This window comes from Anabas testudineus, chromosome 9, assembly GCF_900324465.2.
Source record: "Anabas testudineus chromosome 9, fAnaTes1.2, whole genome shotgun sequence".
NCBI classification, from domain to species: domain Eukaryota; kingdom Metazoa; phylum Chordata; class Actinopteri; order Anabantiformes; family Anabantidae; genus Anabas; species Anabas testudineus.
The window spans coordinates 6,718,674-6,736,597 of record NC_046618.1 but is presented as its reverse complement, the minus strand read 5'-3'; the positions used below and the strand labels follow the sequence as shown (position 1 = coordinate 6,736,597).

Below are 17,924 nucleotides of genomic sequence, written 5' to 3'. Positions count from 1 at the left end.
CCATTTCACCCGTTTGACCGTCTAATGTGGCCATTTAGAAAACTGTCAATAACTCTGACATGGTCAGACACATCATGAGCCACTTTTCTAATTTAACTGCATACAGCAGCTACTGTACATCTCAATGTGAACTAACCCACACCACAGTGAGCTGCTGATACTCACCAAGAATTTCCAGCTTGATCTCCAGGGTCTTCTGACCAGCACTGTTCTTGGCCACACACTGATAGGTGCCCTGATCAGCCAGGCTGACCTGCTGGATCCTGAAGGGTGTAGTGTTCTTGAGGCCAACAGGAAGGCCATTGTGAAACCAGCTGACTTCAGGGCTTGGCTCACCCTGGACCACACATGGCAAAATCACTGTTTGGCCCATCAGGGCTTTTAGAACAGAAGGTGCTGGCTGAATCCTGGGCTTTGCTGAGGACAGAAAGACAAACACATCCTAAATGCATGTCTCACCACATCTGTCAGACGCCTACACATATTTCACCCATTTTACATGTTATATGATGTATTCATGTGGAATGTATCATCATTTTGAAAGCACACATTTTAAGTTTTACAAGAAGTTAACTTTCTAAATAAGAGCCACGGAGTTACCTTGAATGTGTAAATTGTAGCTTAGGGACACGTTGCCTGCTGGGTTTTCTGCAGTGCAGGTGTACAGCTTGGTATCAATCAGGCGCACATCAGTGATCTTCAGAGAGCCTGAAGGCAAAACAGTGAACCTGGGGAGTGGTTAGGGGTCAAGGGCAAAGACATGGAAAAAAAGCACAAAGCTCCGTGAGTCACAGAAGATCTACAGCCGCTGTGTTTTGGGAAACGAGGTGTTCTTGTTTCAAAGAGACTTTTTTCCTCATGTTCCATTTATATAGTATAGCATGCATCTAGATCATCACATAAATAGTGTAATATTTATGAAGGTTTCACAGTGTTTATAGTATTGGATAATTAATAGTGGTGCAAATTACTAATGTATATTGTAATATTAATCAAAGATGCAGTGTTACTTCTGTTTACAATTTCAATATGATTTGATGAAAACAGAGGCTCACTGAGAGAACAGTGAACCATAATGCTGCATTTTCCACAGTACTTTCAAATTAATTTGCTGAGTTTCAAATTCAGAAATACAAGACAAGTAATACAAGTTGAATACCTCGTATCTTGTAAGGTGGTAATGGCATCTTTGTATTTCTATTGTTTTGTTGCATTAAAGAGACATTTACATTTAGCAGGCGCTTTTATCTAAAACTATGAACAACTGGGGTTCTGCCTAAGGAGGTAGGCCAAAGTCGGGATGCGGACTCCAGTCTCCCGCTTGGAGGGCAATGATCCTACAAATGCATTATCCAGTAACAGAAATATGGTTGATGGACAAAAGTTCTGAACAAGAGGACGCTGAGTCTTAATCTCATAATCTCCTCAGTGAGTTGCTACTTTCACAGCTTTGTCAGGGGTAAATTCATTTTGCAAAGCAGCCAGAGTTTGACCTCACAGTGTTACTGTGGGAAATGTTATGATCTCACAAAAAAACTGAAGACTGATGACTGCCTGCATGGACGTTTGTGTAGGTCTATGCAGAACCGGTCATTTGTTTTCTGGACGTTAGTCACAGACAAACAAGCGGACAGATGGAGGCGATCACATACACTAACCTCCTCTCCAAGAAATCGTTCGGAGCAAAAACAACTGCAGCAATTACATGTAAGTTAGAGTAGCTAAAGCTGCTTTAAAGGGGCGTTTGCAATAGAAGCATTCCAGCTGTATAAATGTACAGTATATACAAATATAAACACACCTCTGTGATTTATCTGAGATAAGTGAGTCTGCTAAGCAACTGAATTACAACAACATGTTCATGTGAGTGGAAGTGAGCAGGAAGCACAGGCGGCTGGACTTCAGCTCTACATATGGTTTAATGAAGAGCCAGCAGCATTCACCATTGTAACCAAGTGATTGCCTCTGCAGTGGTCAGCCTGTGTTCAGACCGGAGCATTGCTCCTCAGGAGTAAAGCAGCAAGCTCAAACACACATGACAGGAGCCAGCCCTCTCAGCCATCCATCACCCCACCTTAGTGTCAAATCATGTGCTTTCACACTCTAACTGGGACAAATTGGCCTCGTCAGGATCAAACCTAGAGTGAACAAATCCCCTGAAATGGTGTTGAGTAGCTGTGTGTGTGTGTTCACACAACTCCCCTTCTCTGTTTTTGCTTGTGCTGGGCTAAACACACAGCTAGAACAGAAACCTTACTGCCCACTGAGTTAAGTTATTTCAGCAATCAGCACCCCCTTCCTCTGACCCACTGAGTGTAGCTGGAGAGAAGGAATCTCCTTTTACACAGCTTGCCTGTTACCGTGGGTCCTGCATATGCAAAGTATGGGCTGATGTGGGGGTTGTTCACAGAGATGTGTTATTCTCATCAGACAGGACCAGTAAAGACTCAGCATGTTGTTTTACTGTTGAGGCACCCCAGGGATTCTGGACATCAGGCAGACATGGCTTGTATCTGTTCCTCTGTCAGTTCGTTTTCCTCCCCACTTCCTGGCACCCCCCTCCCTCCCCCCAATACTCCCCCACCTTTTCTTTCTTGCTGGGCCCACACAAGTCTTACTATATCTGAGTCACCACAGCTCCACAAACCCCCTCTGTCATTCTTCGATCTACCCAAAACCATTCAGTGTGGTGTCTGGCCTGGACAATCTGTCTGCCATCCATCCACTCCATGTTCCAACTCAGCCAGCCCGTCTGCAACTGGAGTGACCACACATGAAAGCTGGGAATCACTGAACCATGTGGGACCAGATGTTTCTCCTCCGTTTAGCCGACATGTGAAGCCCACACACAGCTCTCCAGCACTGTTGCAGCCTCTTGCCTTTCCGCCCTTCACAAGGCATCTCTAAGTGAACTCCAAACATTGCTCTGAATGACAGCCAGCTTCACTCAGAGTCACTTGTAAAAGCGGAGTTAGATCTTGGTTAGGTCAGAGGTAAGGTATGGTGGGAACATTTGTCTGTATATGACGTCTAACTGATTTTGCAGCATGTTTGCTAGAGTGAGCGAAGACTTCCTCTTACCCAGCTATGACAGGAGGGATGGGATGCCCATTTCTGCTCCATGTGACCAGTGGAGACGGACTCCCTTGGGCCTCGCATGGGAGAACAACCTCTGTGCCCACCTCTGCAGCCAGCTCGATGATGTTGTCATGGCCACTCACATTCATTATCTTAGGCATGGCTTGAGAAAAAGGGAAAGGACTTGTAAGAGAACCATGTAGGTTCTTTATTCAACCTGCTTCGTATCTCTGAATCAGATTTCTCTACTCTGAACTTAAACTATAAACACAGATCAGACACTGTTTCACTAAAGGGCGCATTGATTGTGGTCGAACATTGATTTGCCTTACTGTTTACACTGAGCTGGATCTCTCGACTGGCATAGCCCACAGGACTGGTGGCAGTACAGATGTAGATGCCTGCATCGTTAGCAGTCGGGTGGGGGATGTAGAGGTCTCCATCAGGTTCTGACCGAAGATAGGAGTTGTCTCTTGGCAGAGGCTGCCTCCCCTGGTGGAACAAGCAGGCACAAGACCAGACAGAATATACTGTAGATAAAAGCTGTCGACACATCAGCACAGGGAGGCAAAGTTTAGTTTAGGGTTTACAGCCCAACCTTTGATGTCCAACGTAAGCACAGAGCATCCCTCTACGTTGCTCTCTATTCCCAGCACACACAAATGAGAATGCAGCCTTCTGCACATGCACTTGCTTTGAACACAAATTACTTTAACAGATTCAGTTTTATCTGACAAGAAAAGAAATGTACTTGGCTCTTGAGCACTAATCTCAAAATGTTTTGGGGAAAAAGCAGAGAAGAGATCAGTGGCTCACTTCATGATCATGTAGGAAAACAACAGCTGATCGAACATAAGCAGCTGTTGTTTCCTACATGATCCTTTTATTTATTCCTTATTTGTCCTTTTATTTCTTCATGAAATCACTGCTTTCAACCACTTTGGTGATGACTATTTAGCATAATAGCTAACTGTACAGAAGTAATGTGATTGTGCCTTATCTATGCTCATAAAGCAGTCTGGTAGAAAGGTTACATTTCTTTTTGTTCCTGCGTTGTACTGGTTGGTGCTGCGAGAAAGGTTTTAAATAGATTTCTAAGGTACAATAAAATTCTGAGTGATTTGTCAGCCAAAGAGCAATATGGTAATGTTGCCATGGTTACATCCCTCCTGGTCAGGTTAATCAAGTCTTGATTGCAATATGAACTGTTATTGTTGGTGGTGTTTGTAAAGTGCTCTGGCAAATCAGACAAAAATAAGACCAGAAAGTGAAACTGCATTGTTAGATTCATACGCCAATAGAAAAATAATACTGATAATTATTTTTCATGTAAATTCAAGTGATTTAGGAGGTTGCTGAAGGCAGTGTGGAGTGATAAGGGTGTATTGAAAACCGTTTTTATTAATGCCAATTTCTGATGACTTAAGCAGTAATAGTGAATCATTACTATTACTGTAAATGAAGACGAGCATGATTCATTACTATCATTATGTTGGTATAGGTTACATTAATAGCCCACTTATGGTCTGGTTCAAAATTAAACATATCACTGCAGAAATATCTGCATCACTGTTGCAGCACTGGATGTTGATCTTTGCTTTTATTTGATTGTAACCTGCTGACATGGCTACGGTTTCAACAATTATTTACAAAGTCTTAATGATGATTCATTTTAAGCTGAATGGATGCCAGGCGTGATCCTCTCTTGATAACTCTGTGGGGACCAGAGCTAGTCAATTAGTCATGCATGAGTTTATGGGATGCAGCCATAGCAATCATTAAGACAAGTAGATTTGGGCTGTGTGTGATATCCTACCTTGGACCAGACAACATTTGGCTTGGGAACTCCGCTGGCCTTGCATGATAGTGTGATGGCTACGCCCTCATTGGCAATGTAGTGATAGGGACCAGCACTGATCTCTGGGGGCACTGTGGAAGAAGTAGGTCACAGAACACAGCTGGCCATGAATAAATGAGCCCACAGCATTGTCACCGGCCTTAACCTGCCAAAAGTATCAGCGCCTGAAGCTTTTCTTTATTACTAGCTGCTGATGAACCGTAATTTTGCCCGTCTGTCATTACATGCCGATGAGCAAGATGAACCTTTCATCAAAGCGCGCAGCAAATGAAGCCTCTCACTGTGATGACAGCAGGTCAGCAGCTGGTCAAGCCATTGAGATATTGTTTTCCATGCTGAGTCAGCACATTGTTGGCCTGAATGTCTACAATCTTTGGTCCACACCTGCCAGGAGCCCGTAACTTAGCAGGAACACAGGGCGAAACCGCTAACCTGGTTCTGTCCAAAGATTAAACAAGTGCAAAGATCTTAGCTAATCCGCAAGAACATTACAAACCGTAAGCTTCACTATGCTTGTTTTCTATCTATCCCCCTGCTAATTACCTGGATCAGGTGTGTTCAACCAATCAGAAGCTGTAACTACAGGGGTAGTAGGGCTGTTGCCCCTGAGGACCAGGATTGGCCACAACTGGTTTAGAACCCACCTACTGGATCTAAACCTTGACCTTCATTGAACTAACTTTCTTTTTTTATTTAATTAATGAACAAATGAAAATGTAAACATGGGCTTATTGTATGTACTAGAGCTGTCAAAACTGTTGAGTTCTCCTTTAAGATACTCGCTTACCGTGGACCTCCACACTGACTGTGATGTTTGTGGAGCCTGCTACATTCACAGCAGTGCACACGTACGTCCCGGTATCTTCTGGGATGGCTTTTTCAATGTTCAAACTGCCATCACTCCTCAGGAACACCCTCCCGTTCAACCGAACCTGTTCAAAAGAAAGAAAGACAAAAAAGGCTGCTGTGATACGAAGGCACAGATGTGATCCATGCAACAGAGTTAGACAATAGTAAGTAAATAAGCCTTACAGCTTTTCCATTTTGGGACCAGTGTCTTTCTGGAAGTGGTATACCATCCAACAGCATGCAAGGAATACTCAGGGACTGGCCGAGGCTAGCAGTGATCACTGGGGCTCCTTGGGCCAAGAGTGGGGGTTCTACAGGAAACAAAAGTATATAAATATAAATATCAAATAGTAGAAACATGTATTTATAAGTATTTTAAGTGTACAAATGGATTTAGCTGCAAGTGTTTCTAAACCTCATGCAGTATATGGAGTTTAGACAAGCCTACCCAGCCCAGTGACACTAACTCTGGCCTCAGTTTTGATAGTTCCAAACTGGTTCTTGGCCTCGCAGATGTACAGCCCTTCATCATCCAGCCAGACACCTGTAGTCAAACAACAAAGTGAAACCCATTACATTCTTTACATGTGAGGCTAGTGGGGTCTGTGCTCTCACCAAGGAAGGAAACAGTTGACAAATAAGTCCACGCTAATAACAGTTAAGTTGTCTACTCAATGGCAAGTGGCATTATTGGTTTGACTGCGCTGTAATTAAGAGTTAAAAATAGGAAATAATGGGATTCATGGCTTTGGCTCAGCTGCCAGCCAGCTGACACACATGTCCAACTCCGAAGATTCCCTGGAGATCACATGTTGGACGATCAATGTATGATTCACTTGTTGTGTTTGGATAGTCTGGCCCATGTTTAAAATGGGTGATGACAAGACATTAAGCATTAAAGTAACAAGTGAGGGGTAGGAGTTTGTGACACAATACAAAAAAAGACATTTTTAAACCAATGGCAGGTAAAAAAAATAAATAAAGCCATCTGCAACAGACTGAACTAATTAGGTCAGGCAGCAGCCACAAATGGAAACACTGACAGAAGCAGCCTAGATAAATACGTCCATTCGCCTCTACTATGATATTATGCACACTATAAACATTTAGTCTCAGGAGCACAAAGGATAACCTTCAGTGGCCAAGATTCGTCACGTTGCAGGCTGAAATACCTCCAGACTTCACAACTTAGATTCCCCTTGCCCTGATGAGACTACTGCCTCAACCAAGAAGAAATAAATGGACTAAGGGACACCCACACTAGCAGAATGATTAACAGCACTGATTTGACGTGTCCTATTTTTAGGGGAGCGGTTCACAGACCAGAATAGTGCTTTTAGAACAACAGATACTCAGAGCCATCTATGTACTGTAACAGGAATAATATCCTGTTGCCCACTCTCTTAAGAAAATCTTTGCTGAATTCGATATGAAAGGCTGCACCTCTTCTATATATAATCCCTCAGAAACTTTCAGTCACGCTGGTCAGTGCTAGGAGACTAAGGAGATGTATTACCCTGCATTGCAAACCAAAGCTCCTTGCTATGATAGTGTTTCATGGATAACTCACTCTGGATTAGAAGATGTCCGTTCTCCAGCTGCATTGTTCGACCGTGTCTGTCTGCTCGTGTAAGAATCTGTCTGCCGTCCTGTCTGTGCCAGGTCACTGAAGGCTGCGGGAAACCACGGGCAACACAGGGGAGGGAGATGTTCTCCCCTACGTTAGCTGTCACATCAACGGGTGCCTCAGAGAACAATGGGCCCACTGTGCAGTGAAAAATAGTAGAAGAATGAATAGCAAGAGATGAATATTCCTTGGTATGAGTTTTGAGTATTTGAGCACCGTGTGAACCCTGAAGTCTTGTCTCACCTCCAACATCCAAAGTAACAGTGGCAGTGGAGGTTCCAGCAGAGCTGCTGGCCACACAGCTGTACTGACCAGCATCAACCTGCTGGACGCCTCGAATGTGCAGGGTCCCACGGTGCACATCCTGTTCAACAAAGGGAGCTGACCCCACCTCGAGCTCACCTGGAAACAAACGGAATAAGTCTGTCGGTCTTTAACCTTTCCCACCAGTAGTGATGTATCCACTGTTTGACTGCAACTTACCTTTGAACCAGTGGACAAGGGGACGAGGAACTCCTGTGGCTTGACATTCCAGTGTCGCATCACCACCAACAGATACAAGCACCACCTGCTGTACCACTGTTATTCTAGGCCCCTCTGGAGAAAGAGAAACTTCAGATGTACTTCCACTTCATATGGATTTTTATTGTATAGCAATGTAGTAGCTTTGTACACAGTGCTGCTATACAGTATGTAGAAATAATAGCAATGCAATAGTAGCTTAACTATGAAAAAACCAGAGGTAAATATGTATAAAAACTATGCTTCAATTTCTCACACATCCTGTCAACAAAGCCGGTATAGATGCCTTTGGAACAAGCAGGCAGCTGAGCTCAAAGGATGAGATCATCAGTTTCACAAGGCTCTGGCTGTCTTGACATATCAATGTTGTTAAAAGTGACATTCAGAGACAAATGTGTGTATAAAACCAGCATACCCTTGAAAGAGGGTGCCCCAGTCCATCAGTGTTGAGGTTTCTGTCAACCACTAACTGATAGCCATGACTGAAACGTCAGGCTTACAACTGTCAGTGCTCACAAAACAAGAGGAGAAATATCCGGTTGTATGAGACAAGACAGCATGGGGCCACACTCGCTTGTGCTCTGTTCAAATCCATTACAAAACTCTATATATAGGATATTATTCACTGATTCATTCAAATCAAATGCTGCTGAGGAATAGTGAAACATACAGAAAGGCAAAAATGCATTTCCTTATTTTCAAGTTTGAATTGAATGAATGGTAATAGAATAAAGAACAAATGATGGTTATGAATTTTGTTGTTGTTATTATACTACTACCTTTTATACTACTAGTTGTTGTCAGTTGTTGTTGTTATTATTATTCAAAACAGTAACAGTTTTCACACTAGCATCCTCAATATACTGACTTACCTGCATAAGTAAGTAACACAGACTGAGAGGCAGTGCCAGCGTCATTAGTTGCCAGACATGTGTAGTTCCCAGCATCCTCTCGAAGGGCCCCTTTAATGGTCAAAACTCCATCTTGCTTTAGACTTAACCTGTTCCATACATGTGCAGAAATAAATAAGTTCTGCTATTTATGGGTATCATGACAGAAACTCAGACATTGAACTTATTTTGGAATAAAAAAAATAGTTGGTAGATGTAAATCTCCAGAGTGATGCAAGCAAGATGTGGCATTCATGCATGTAGTTAAAGTGGAATGTAATGACTCTGAGTCCACTGTGCTGGAGGTGTTGAGTGGGCTGAGAGTTCCCTTACCTCGGCCGATTAGTGAGGAATATGTTGTCATGGCTCCAGAAGAGCTGGGGAGAGGGGGAGCCGGATGCTGAGCAGACGAGGCGGATCTCATCCCCTCGGGAGAACGCCTGGCTCTTGGGGTGAATTACCACAGAAGGAGCCTCTACAGTTGGAGTCAAACAGAGGCAAAAAACAAACGATGACTCAGGGCCTCATCACTGCTGCATGATGTAATTTATAACTTCACTATCACAAGTTTAACAACAGTAAACTCTTGATGATATGGTCTGTAATGCAATTACCAGGCACTCCGTGTCTGACATCATGACTAGGCCTTTGTAGAGAGGAGTTTTACATTTATTTGGCTGTTTTTAAAAATGATTACAACCATCTGAGGGCATACCAACAATAAAAAACACATTTTACATGCATCAAATCTGTCTGATGAAAAGCATTTTCTGAGTAGGAAGTGGCTCATATGACTGCGAGGAGGTTAAACCAATAATGCAAACCAGATGCTGGTAGGGTGGCAGGGCCATGAGGCCCCAGCGTGTTAAGTGTTTAAACAGATGACCTGCAGGGTGTTGCTGTAGCGTACCTGGGACATGAAGCCACACAGTGATTCTGTTGTCTCCGTGAGCATTGGCGGCCACACAGTGGTACGCCCCAGCATCCTGAGTCTGGACCGCACTGATCTGTAAGGACGAGTTGGATAGCAGCTTCACCCTCCCTGTGGGGGCCTTGATGATGCGACCTGCTCGATGCCAGGTCAAGTTGTGGCGCACGGAGCCTTCTACCTGGCACGATAGCACAGCAACACCTCCCACAGAGGAAGTGGCATTCACCGCTGGTTTTAGGACTGGAGGAGGTTCTGTTTGAGTAAAAAAACACAACAATCAGTGATGGACAAACTAATACAAATGTTTGTGCTGGAGTGCTTTGTATCATGAATCTGATTCTCATTTCAAACCTTTCTGCATGCAAAACAAGGTTGAAGTGTGCATGTGCTTGCATTCGTGTATGTGTGTGTGTGTGTGTGAGACGTACCTCTTACGGACATCTGTGTTAAGGCACGGCCCTGTCCTGCGCTGCTCTGCGCTATGCATTCATACAGACCTTCATCCTCAGCTGATGCACTGGTAATTTCCCATGATGTTATGGCAGAGGTCCTGATACAAAGACACATTTAGTTCTTTGGCTGTAGCAACAAGATCCTATTTTATGTCACTTTCAATGAGTATCTCTGACACACACACACACACACTGGGATGAGTTTTCACCACAATCAGCTGCACTTTTGTGAACATAATTCAAAGCAGAGCATCAACTGAGAAAGAATAGCTTCTTTGTTCATCTTTAGAAATGACACATTTAAAGATGTAATGTTCAGAAAATTGACTGTGTACACCTCCTTCCTGACAGATTAGACAATAAAACACAAGTGGCACTAATACCTCACAGACATGCTCCCTGGTAAGAATAGAGAGTGAGCTAATTTATGCTTTTTGCAGCACATAATAAGCACATGAGCATCTCTAGGGATCAGAAGTAAGGCGAGCCAAATGTTACGGAGTGGTGAGTAAACAGAGGAGAGACTCACTGAAAGAACTTCTCCTCTCCCAGTGTAATCCCACTTCTAGTGAATCTTAGCCTGTAGGGAATGTCACTCTTCACTGAGCAGGCAATCACAGCGGGCTGCATGTAGAAGCCCTGCACCACATCAGACATGCTCACAGCTGGAGGATCTACACAAGGGAGGAAGCAAAGGTTAAAGATCAGCAGAGAGATTAACGAGGTGTGAGACGCTGCCGAGTGGCTTTTGTGCGGAGCGTCTTCAAAGAGAGAGGCTGTCTTGCCTGGAATGATGTTGGTGTAGGAGACACTGGACAGCCTCTGGAAGCGGAAGCCCTCCTCATCTTTGCCTGTCACCTTGATGAAGAAGCTCTGGGAGGGGGTGCGGAAATCCGGGAGACTCCAAAGTCCTTGTTGGCCGAGGTCAGAGGGCAGAGGGACAGGGATTGTGCGTAAAGACCGACCCGAGCCTGACATCAGCTCCACGTGGCTGAGATGACCCGGAGGCTTCAGCCCGGTACATTTCAGCAAAACATGGGCCGGAAGACCTAGAAGAGACAAAGACTACAGTGAAGTGATCGTCTCCTTTTGGTGAAGAAGACTAAAGAATCTAACAGAAACATGCCTCACACCTTTTATCGGCCTTTCTTTGGTGTGGTTAAACTCAGAGACAGGCACACTAGAAAAGCCAGCCCGGAAGTCTAAGTTGCTAACTCCTGTGACTCTCAGAGTGTGACGCCCACTGCAGCTCACCTGGAGAAAAAAACAATAGTATTCTGTTAGTTCACAGTCATTAAATAGACAAAGAAACAGACGGATGAACTAGTTACCTTCAGTTTCCAAGCCCCAGGTCTGGGAAACTTTAGGTTAATGACACGAGCAGAGTTGGGAATGTTCAACAGCTCTTTGAGACCCTGCTTTTCACCAACTACACGACCTGAATAAAAGAAGACAAAATCAGTCTTTCCAATGCAAAAATACTTTTTATTATAATTATTAGGGCATGAAAACATAGTGTTGTCTACCAAAGGGATCACTGAGTTCAATTTGTGGTGCTGGTCCACTGAGTGATACTGTGACTTCTCTGAGGCTGGGGTCAAAGGGCATTTCCCACTTGTTCTCCTGGGCGCTGTCATGATTGGAGGACAGCAGGTGGACTTTCATGGCCTGAACTGTCTCTTCGACCCATTTTAAAACCTGACAAGAAGAAAAAAACAGACAGAATTACAGAACTACAACTGAGCAACATGTCATGCTAGAGGAGACACATTTGTCAGTGGGTGAGTCTGGGACACGTCAAACACCATCTCTTAGAGAAAGACAAGACGAGGACAAAGATGAGACTGTAGCCTTTCGACAAAACCTCCATCAACCCCATTCGCTGTCCGAGCCCCGAGCTGCTCTGTGTCTTCTATTACTATTCTTTCACCGCAAAATCTATTCCTCAGAGGGATCTTTCCTAAACAAAGGAAAAGTAAAGCAGCTCAACTGTCAAACTGATAACATACAGTTTTCTGCACTTTCAAGCATGTATTCCCAAAAGAGTCTGTCTCACAGTGGAGCTTTGTCAGGCAGCAGTCCCCTTCCCGCAACACAGCTTTCATGAATCACGAGGCTCGCTCCTCAGAACCGAAACCAACAGTGGATGTGAGGTTGGAATGATTTGCTTTTGTTTCACAAATACACTTCAACTGTACTGAATATTCCTCAGTATCAACCCGACTAATGTCCAGCATCAGTTATGGACTGACATTGCCAGCTGTCTCACCCTTTCACTTGAATCTGTCACGCCTAAGAAGCCAGTTGAGGTCGCATCGTGACACATTAGGGCTGTAGGAGGGTCACTTCTTAAATGGTGGACGGTTTGATATTTAACCACAAAAACAATCTTCACTCTGTGATCTGACGATACAGAATTCCAGTTGTGACAGGTGTTTAACCCTCCATGTAAAATCACCATGGTATTAACTAGGACTACAGTTCCCCTTTGTTTTTTTCTAAAATGAAAACAGAAGCAGAAAAACACATTGGCAATTCAAAAAAAAAAGTCTTTTCAGTGGCTACAATGGACTTAATGTCTTCCATCTTTATTAAGAAGCGACTCCTATTTGTTTTGAGCTCGCTAACCACATTTCTTGAGCAGACCGTAGGAGACGTAGCCAACAACAACACATTTTAAGACATTTACAAAAAAAAACTAAGAAGGAAAGCCTTTGATAATGTAGTTATCAGGCCTCGGCTTTTTGTCAGCCTATCAGGTCTACTGGGTGCTGACAGCAGCTGGTTCCTCTCACCATTTTACAACTGGAAACAGATGCAATGTCTGCCACATGTGCAGCCATCACCAGCAGAGCAGGAAACTGCTAAGAAGTGACCCATATCTGCCCCGTTATCATGTCCGTTTCTTATGTAAGAGAGCCAAGACGTGTGAGAAGTGTCCTGCCCTCAGACTTTACATATTGGATAAAGGAAATTGAGCGCAGAGTTGGGACGCTTAGTTGTCCAGGTTGGTCTGGAGGAGCACTCTGAGCTCTGCAGCTACTCTCTTCCTCTTCCTCAGGGAATCCAGAGGATCTTTAAGTCCTGTGAAAACTTATCTGGTGTGTCTCAGCTGGACAGGCTTACGGGGCTCTTACAGGAAGGACCCCCTTAGCTATTCATAGGAGCATGACAGATGGGGCAGAGAAGATTTAGGTTATGCTGGCGTGATGCTGTATTCCTTTGACTTATCCAGGTACATTAGTTGCAGAAAACATATGAGGCCATGTTGTAGTTAAGCAGAGCAGCTTGACTCCAGACCCCCACATGTGGGCGGAGGTCAGCTTGTAGTCCATCCCCAGGTTAAACACCATAACCGCTAGTATTTACAGAAGATGTCCAATTACAAATCAAATTCCTTGTGAATCAGCCCCAGGTGGACCCCCTGCTCCTTCTCAGTGAGAGTCTGTGCACCTGCTGGGGCTTTGCATGTCACAAGTGGCCTGCATGTGAGGGGGGCAGCACTATAGTTTAACAGTTGATTAACAAATAACCATATCCAATGCTGAAAACTGCATCTTCAATAAATGCTTGTTTAAAACTCTGTCTCTATATAATGAAACATCACAACAGACATTATCTGGAAGCTAAAACATCACAGCCCTCATTGTTGCATATCGGGCTACCAGTGAATCAGGATGCCACGTTTACCATGAAGAGTACACATCATGGTCACGTTTAAAAGCACATTAATGTGGTTCTCTTGTGAATGCCTTTGCTTGTAGATGATCTGCTTGATCATAAGCACTACACTTTAAAGAGTGCAAAGGCTGCAATTCATAGAGTGACAATGAGCTGTTGTGTGGGGACTTGAAGCAAACTACACTGGGCAGCTGTGTTGGGAGGAGGGAAGTCATGACAGATCATATCCTGGGATTAGAGAGTAAAATAAGCAGTCTGTTTTCTCTCCACTCTCCCCCCTGAGACCATAAAAGACTCTGTATATTTGATTTGGCTGCATTTTATTAAACCGCTATTAGGGGGGAATATTTTGGTTAGATATGTATATTACTTCTAAGGTTTTTAAGGATTAAAGGATTTGCATTAATTTGGTAAAAGCATGCCACCCAGGAGCTCCAGTATAATCAAACAGGCCTAAAAGTGACAGTATACAGTAATTCAATGCAAGTCCAAGATATGTTAATATGTAAAAGTACGTTAAGGACATGTCACAAATACTTCAGGCTACATGAAGAGTGAAGCAGGGTTTCTATTTCCTTAATGTTGCAACACAAAAATAACATTCAAACACTTCTTTCACAGCTGGAGGGAATATGTGGTGATAATGATCTAAGCTGCCCCACGCACAGCCATTGTATGTTTAGCGACATGCAAGCATGACTTGACAGGAAACAGGCCCCCGCACATACATACAAACACGTCTGAGTTCAGAGGTTCAGTGGGCCACCACTGCACCGAGCTGCTGGCTCTAGTTCAGCGCTGCCCGGCCATCTCCTGTGTTGACATGCAGGATACCAGTGTCTCTTCCAGAGGAAACTCTGGCTTCTTTTACGTCTGCCTGGGAAGTGGGCTCTGCTGTCTTTGGCTTCGTAGAGAGTGCTTCTGTTACATGCTGCTTCCGTTATAGAAGAGTCACCCACCCGTATCGTATGACCAGGAAGTTTAATATCAGCTTCGGAATCATTTGATTACACTGCATGTAATTGCTATTATTACATGAGTGGGTCAAATAGGGTTTGTTTACTTCCAGAATGAGGTAATATAACTCTTTTCATATTCATATACACCACTGAATTCTGCTTTAGGGTTTAATAAAGGTTGGGTGAAAGAAGAAGTCATTGTGGTGATCTCATTTACATTCAAATGGGCTGTGCCCTGTTGTGCTCTCACCTCATTGACCTGCTGCTTGTCCAGGTGGAAGATTTGTCCAGAGGAAGTGGCAGCGATCTCCTCGTAGGCCCTATAACCAGGCTGAGAGCGGTCCCCACAGTCCCCGGTCAACACGAACACCACCTGGGAATGAAGGGCCCAGGAGAGTTGGGAGGATTACTACTGTTCAAGGTTATTGGCGTGTTTGCTGTCGACTCAGTTGGCTACAAAGAGACGTTAATGCTCATTGTCATGTAAGTAGCTTTGAAGAAACTTTGTTGCTCAGCTGAGTATCTGCAAACTTCGTTGCAATGTAGATCTTTCATTGCGTGTCAGTGTGTTGTTTTTCTTACAGGCTGCGAGCCAGGACTATTTAAAAGCCTTAGATCTACCCAGTATAGTGCTAACATCAGATAAACTGAAATTAAATGATTATGGGAGTTAAACAAGAATAATAAAAGGCCTGCATTCATTTTTACATACTGTGGTCAAGAAGGAAGCTCCACCGAATGTGCATTGAATAAGTATTATAAGTAGCATAATGTAAAATTGCACTCATATAATGTGCATGCACTTTTTAGGACTGTACCTGTGACTGACGAAGCTGAACTAGCTGCAGGACATCTCTCTTCAGGCGGTAGTCTTTGGCTCTGGCATCAGTGAACACATAGATGAAGGATCCGGGCAAGGAAACCTCCAGAGCTTTCTTTATGGCTCCTATACTCATCTCAGGGCAGTCCCCCCCACCCTGGGTGATAGAGTTGCACATGATCAAATACTCCTGTGGGAACTAAATGCTAAGTAACTCATCTTGAACTTCATTCAGACTTCTTTTATACTTGAGAAATTCTGATATAGTTCAGCGTTTAGAGCGGAGTGCTCATTCGGCTTCTTCTTGAATGAATCATCCGCCTTCATTTAAACATAATGAGTTTCTCATTTGGCAATGACAAATTATACAGCACTGATATTATACTCATCAGAGTAACATCATGTACAGTTCACTGTGAAAGAAATACAACAGTATACTGTTGTAAAAGAAATTTACAAAACTAAAAAGACTTTTCTCTATCATCTGTCTTCAAACGAATACACTTGGAGGTCTAACCACTATATTATTACATGGTATTATACTGTAGCATTGACCATTATGACATAGTTGCACCTTGCTGCTAAAGTGTCGTCTGTTCAGTAAGAGTTATATACTGTAGATAAGCTTTAAGCAGCAGCCGTCCACTTAACTCGTCTTCAGAGCTATAAACTAGATTCATGTGGAACAATACAGATCTTTAGAATAATCAGCTCATGTGTTCTCGCTCCCACCTGGACAAACAGCTCCTGCAGATCCTGCTGGAACTTCTTTGGGTCAGTGGTGATGGACACAGGGCCAATATCTGCGAGGTTGGAAATGTACATCATAAAGGATCAGACACTTAAACAATGAAATCACTGCACTTACAAAAACAAATCGTCTTAATAAGAGAAGGAACACAGTAGGTTACTAAAATGTTAAAACCTACCAGACCACGTTTACCCTCTGAGAACAGAGAAAACACATACAGCATTAAAATTCCCATTAGTCCACAGCCTCATTTTCAGGACTACAGTAATGCTCTGTAGTTCTTGTGCAAGACATGAATATCAGACACACGCAGTCCGGAGAGAAGTGATTAGTACACTGACAAAATTACAGTGTTCAGACTGTTTTACACAGTCAAACTGCTGAAATCTGGAGAGTCGGACGACAGAGAAACATCTTCTGTAGCCGTGGTTAGCATTTCCTACTAGGTGACTTCCAGGGGTCTCAACTGGAAACAGACCCCAGCTTGATGGATAAGAGCCTGTCGGGACTTGGATGCCTTCTGGGGTCAATCTATGGTGCAATAAACTGTAGTGTTCTGTAGAACACTAGTAGGGCATAAACACAAGTTTTCCATCATAGTTATTAAATAAAAGACCCTCATCAGGTAGGGTGGAGCCTCAAGAGTTCTGTCTGTGTTTGTTTTTCCAACTGTCAAATAGTGTGATGAAGTATCTTTGTGAGACTAATGATACAGAACTTGCAGACATGTTTCAAGCTGATGACATTTCTAACTCATTCTCAACACATTTCCCGGCAGTGGCAGCTTTCAAGTCGTCGTTTCCTCCACATGCGTGCTGGTAAAACACTGACAGCACCGTCACGCCTCTTTGTCAGCCACCAAAGCTTCTTTGCGATCCTGGAAGTTTACAAGGTCTCCGAGGGCAGGGAACATTAAACACAGACAAAATGTGTGGCGTTAGTACAGCACCACCCACCCCCCTGCCACCACCACACTCAGATTGGCTACACTGGGGGCTGTGAGGGTTTTCCCGGAGGTTTGGATGGAGGAGAGGGAAGAGTGGAGTGGAGTGGAGTGGAGTGGGTGAGGTGGGGGTGTGGGGTGATTGGGGTAATTACACACAAGCAGACAGCATATGCTTCTCATCAGTGTTCAAACACCCTCCCCCCATTAGAACACTCTTATTTTCAATTTTCTCTCCAGCTTTCCCATATAGGACGGATGCAGGGGGTGAAGAGCCTTACCTGCCCCAGCGACCCTCCCCCAGGTCTATAAACTGACATATGCTGGCTTGAGGTCTTGTATCAGTGTTATCAGAGTTCACTGTGCTGCTCCATTTACAGTAAGTGGACTTCACATCAACATGTGCTGCAGTTCTGGTTGTGTGATCTGTAAATATCATTTTCCTTTAACCTACAGTTCTGTTTGGGTTTTTAATGTGTTTTTACTTTTTAAAGAAGACCAGTGCCACTAAAATGCTGCAATACATCATAACCGTGAGAATATAGCACCAAAGACTTGCAGTG

General features: G+C 43.8%; 1 protein-coding gene across 1 annotated transcript in view; it reads right to left on the bottom strand.

Moving 5' to 3' along the window:
- The window catches only part of hmcn2 (hemicentin 2), a 41,906-nt gene that overhangs the window by 23,544 nt on the left and 438 nt on the right, over positions 1-17,924 (bottom strand). Inside the window, exons 2-24 of the mRNA XM_026343291.1 lie at positions 16,400-16,470; positions 15,666-15,824; positions 15,098-15,220; positions 11,734-11,905; positions 11,539-11,645; positions 11,341-11,461; positions 10,993-11,256; positions 10,737-10,881; positions 10,184-10,305; positions 9,735-10,007; positions 9,158-9,299; positions 8,807-8,934; positions 7,896-8,009; positions 7,656-7,814; positions 7,356-7,550; positions 6,234-6,329; positions 5,969-6,096; positions 5,724-5,868; positions 4,895-5,007; positions 3,411-3,570; positions 3,082-3,241; positions 601-728; positions 166-417 (exon numbers count right to left, since the gene is read on the bottom strand). Of these exons, the coding sequence (XP_026199076.1) occupies positions 166-417; positions 601-728; positions 3,082-3,241; positions 3,411-3,570; positions 4,895-5,007; positions 5,724-5,868; positions 5,969-6,096; positions 6,234-6,329; positions 7,356-7,550; positions 7,656-7,814; positions 7,896-8,009; positions 8,807-8,934; positions 9,158-9,299; positions 9,735-10,007; positions 10,184-10,305; positions 10,737-10,881; positions 10,993-11,256; positions 11,341-11,461; positions 11,539-11,645; positions 11,734-11,905; positions 15,098-15,220; positions 15,666-15,824; positions 16,400-16,470 (3,477 nt within the window). The remainder of the gene's footprint in view (positions 1-165; positions 418-600; positions 729-3,081; positions 3,242-3,410; positions 3,571-4,894; positions 5,008-5,723; positions 5,869-5,968; positions 6,097-6,233; positions 6,330-7,355; positions 7,551-7,655; positions 7,815-7,895; positions 8,010-8,806; positions 8,935-9,157; positions 9,300-9,734; positions 10,008-10,183; positions 10,306-10,736; positions 10,882-10,992; positions 11,257-11,340; positions 11,462-11,538; positions 11,646-11,733; positions 11,906-15,097; positions 15,221-15,665; positions 15,825-16,399; positions 16,471-17,924) is intronic.